Here is a 2,853-nt window from a genome sequence, read left to right as displayed (position 1 = left end):
ATTTGGTGATCCTCGCTTTTCCCGGCCAGCTTTTCTAAATTCTCCCCTTCCATGAGACGCATCAATCGGCACTTCAATCTTATTCGATCGGTGGGAGGCTGTCTGTCCTACACTGAAACATAACGCTTGGAAGGAGTTCTTCGCAAACGTGTGTCGGCCTCCACAAGGCTCCTTCCGGAGGGATTTCGTGTTCGGAAACAACATTCCTCGTGTGCGTGCAACGCAACTGATTGATGTATGCCCTGCGTGCTTGCTGTGTGCGGTTGCGCTGGCGACTGATAGCTGCCCTTCTAGAAGTCAGGGCTAAATTAAAAATAGCAGTGCTCTACATACTGGCTCACTGGGGGAGGACCTCAAAAGTCGGTCCTCGGTGGGGCTTGGGTTGAGGCGGTGCCCGCGTCCTGCTAAGGCGTCAGGCGTGTCGCCAACAAAGATGCCTGAGTTATCCTGCCGCCACCCCAAGATTTATTCGTATTAGCAGATTTGTCCCATCCCATGTCGGGATTGACCGATGCTAGATGCTAGTCAGTCTGATCCTGTGCCTCAAGCTCGCGATCTTAGTAAGCTCCTGGTTCATGCCCAATGCAATTGCAATTCAATGAGGCCTAGTATTACTGTGTGGAGGGCTCCCTCTATACGATAGAAACGTTTCAAATCCTTCACGGCCCGCTGGTTCGCACAACTAGGCAGACGTTTAAACAGCAAAAACACACGTACAATGTCGGCCCGAGATGCAAATACGGGGCGCAGCCATCCTTCTCCTCCCTCCCCTCCCCCTCTTCCCACGCCGGCAGCAGCGGCCACGATGGACTGCTACTGACCATCCCGCTGTCAGCTGTCAGAGGTCTAGGTAGCTCGCCAACCACTCAACTATCGCCGTCGCCAACTACCAAGCCGTCAGCATCCGCGTCATTTTTCGCTCTCGCACCGGAGTCAGCAGGAGTCGGATCTGTCGCTGAAACTGAAGTCACGTGAATGTACACCGTTTGAACTCTTCTCTACCGGTACCTAGTATTGTAGATCTCAACGGCTCTGACACTGTATAGATGCCAAGCCATCCCGTAGTTGCCTCCAGGCTGAAGCTTCCAGAGCAGGGTTTATTCCGCTCGTTATAGATGACCCTACAGTTGCTGGTTGCTAGCGTGTCGATTACTATGAAATCAGTTCTCGAGCTTTGGGACTGTACTCGGAAAGCTGCGACATGAGATCGACGTATTCCGACGTATGGTTTGACTCTACGTGGACTGAATATTGCTGTTCTCGCTAGGTCTCACGGCGAAGCAAGACGACCTCATCTTCGGTAGGGACTTGGTGCGGGTCTGCTCCTTGGCGACTCCGAGAGGCCGTGTGATAGGTATATCATATGGGTTGAGATGCTCTCTGCTTGATTCCTGAGGGACGATCCCTCTCTTGAGCACGAAGCACTTGGTAGCGACAATCCTGATGATCTTCATGGCGTAGGGGCTTTTGAGAATCTTCCACGTCGAATGATGAATGCAAGCCAAATGTTTCTGAGTAGGGAATGGAGAAAGAGTGTCTGCCATAGGGATCTGCTTGCCGCTCCTAAGACAGTGAAACGATTGGTATGCTGTAAGATGAGAATCTGAAGCCAAGACGGGTATATTGTATCGGCATCGCCACTTGGAAGCAGAGTCATCTACGTTCTGGAGCTCGGAGCCATCCTCAGCAGATCTTGGTCCAAAGACACTTGTGTGGTTGTTGCTGTCAGTGAATACGGAAGTATTATTGGATAATGCCGAGTATATAAAGATAGGGGCAAGCTGGACGTCCTAATCCTGCCGCGATATCTGTCATGTCACCTTTCTTCCCCATCTGCATGCTTGACACTTTTTTTTCTCTCGGGAGCATACCCTACGCAGAGAGCCACATGGTTTGAAGTGACATATTCCAAAGGAGAGCAGGGCAGGTGGTTTAGGGCACCAGGAACATCTATTTACTACGAAGTGGTCCGTCATAGGTACAATACCTGCCACCAGGGAAGGGTATGGGCGCTCGAACAGATGGGCAGAGTGAGAACACGAATCCAGAGTAGAAGTTGCCATATATCTCCATTGCATCCGATGTACCATGGTCCAAGCATGATCGCCGCGCCACAGCACACCCAAAACAAGTACAACTGGTTATACATGGCCGCTCCGCGAATGAGGTCGGGTCGGAGCTTTGTCCGCTGTCCTCGTAGTAAGAACTCAACACCAAAATTATCTACAGATGTGGCTATCACTGCCAAAAATCCTCGGAGCTGTCGCAATATTAAGGAAATATTTGGAGATTCTAGCCTCATAATTCCTTCAATTCTTTGACTGTTACGCTAGGTACTCATGTCTAATACACGTTTGCAGGCCGTTTCTTCGTTCTTTCTGCACATCAGGCCACTTCCCAATGTTCCTTTCGAGACTCTCAAAGACATTCCAACTACCAGATACGTCACCAATGGATTGGCCGAAGCTTTTGATCACGGCCTCCAATGATCGTGTTCCAAATGCTACTTGGCTCTATCCCACGTGAATCTAAAAGTACACAATTCGTCCACCGTCGAAATCAAGTTCCAGACTTGGAAACATCTCTCTTTTGACACATCCCTTACCAATGATCCAACATCCCTGAACTACACGCGCATCTCTAGAAGACAAGAGATGGTCGATAGAATATATCGCGGGCTGGCTAAGAGCAAGCAGCAGAGTCGCGCCGAAGAGAATAACAGATAACACAACTGGGATGGAAACTTGTAGTAGCCCAAATGAATGGGATTGCTACAAGCAAATAACACTCGGAAGAGTTTTTTAGGCGGATGAGCAATATCGATGACTGGCGCTGGGGGCAGGGTGCTGCTGA

General features: G+C 50.1%; 1 protein-coding gene across 1 annotated transcript; it reads right to left on the bottom strand.

Annotated features, from left to right (window-relative positions):
• Positions 1-1,235: 1,235 nt before the first annotated feature.
• Positions 1,236-1,890, bottom strand: PG997_006857 (uncharacterized protein; the record flags this gene model as incomplete). Its single annotated transcript, XM_066811172.1, has 2 exons — positions 1,236-1,722; positions 1,877-1,890. The coding sequence occupies 2 exons, from the start codon at positions 1,888-1,890 to the stop codon at positions 1,236-1,238; spliced, it is 501 nt and encodes a 166-aa protein (XP_066670095.1).
• Positions 1,891-2,853: the final 963 nt, after the last annotated feature.

The sequence above is a fragment of the Apiospora hydei genome (assembly GCF_038363865.1).
Source record: "Apiospora hydei strain CBS 114990 chromosome Unknown utg000005l_segment0_segment0, whole genome shotgun sequence".
In the NCBI taxonomy this organism is placed as follows: Eukaryota; Fungi; Ascomycota; class Sordariomycetes; order Amphisphaeriales; family Apiosporaceae; genus Apiospora; species Apiospora hydei.
This window is presented reverse-complemented; position numbering and strand designations above follow the sequence as displayed.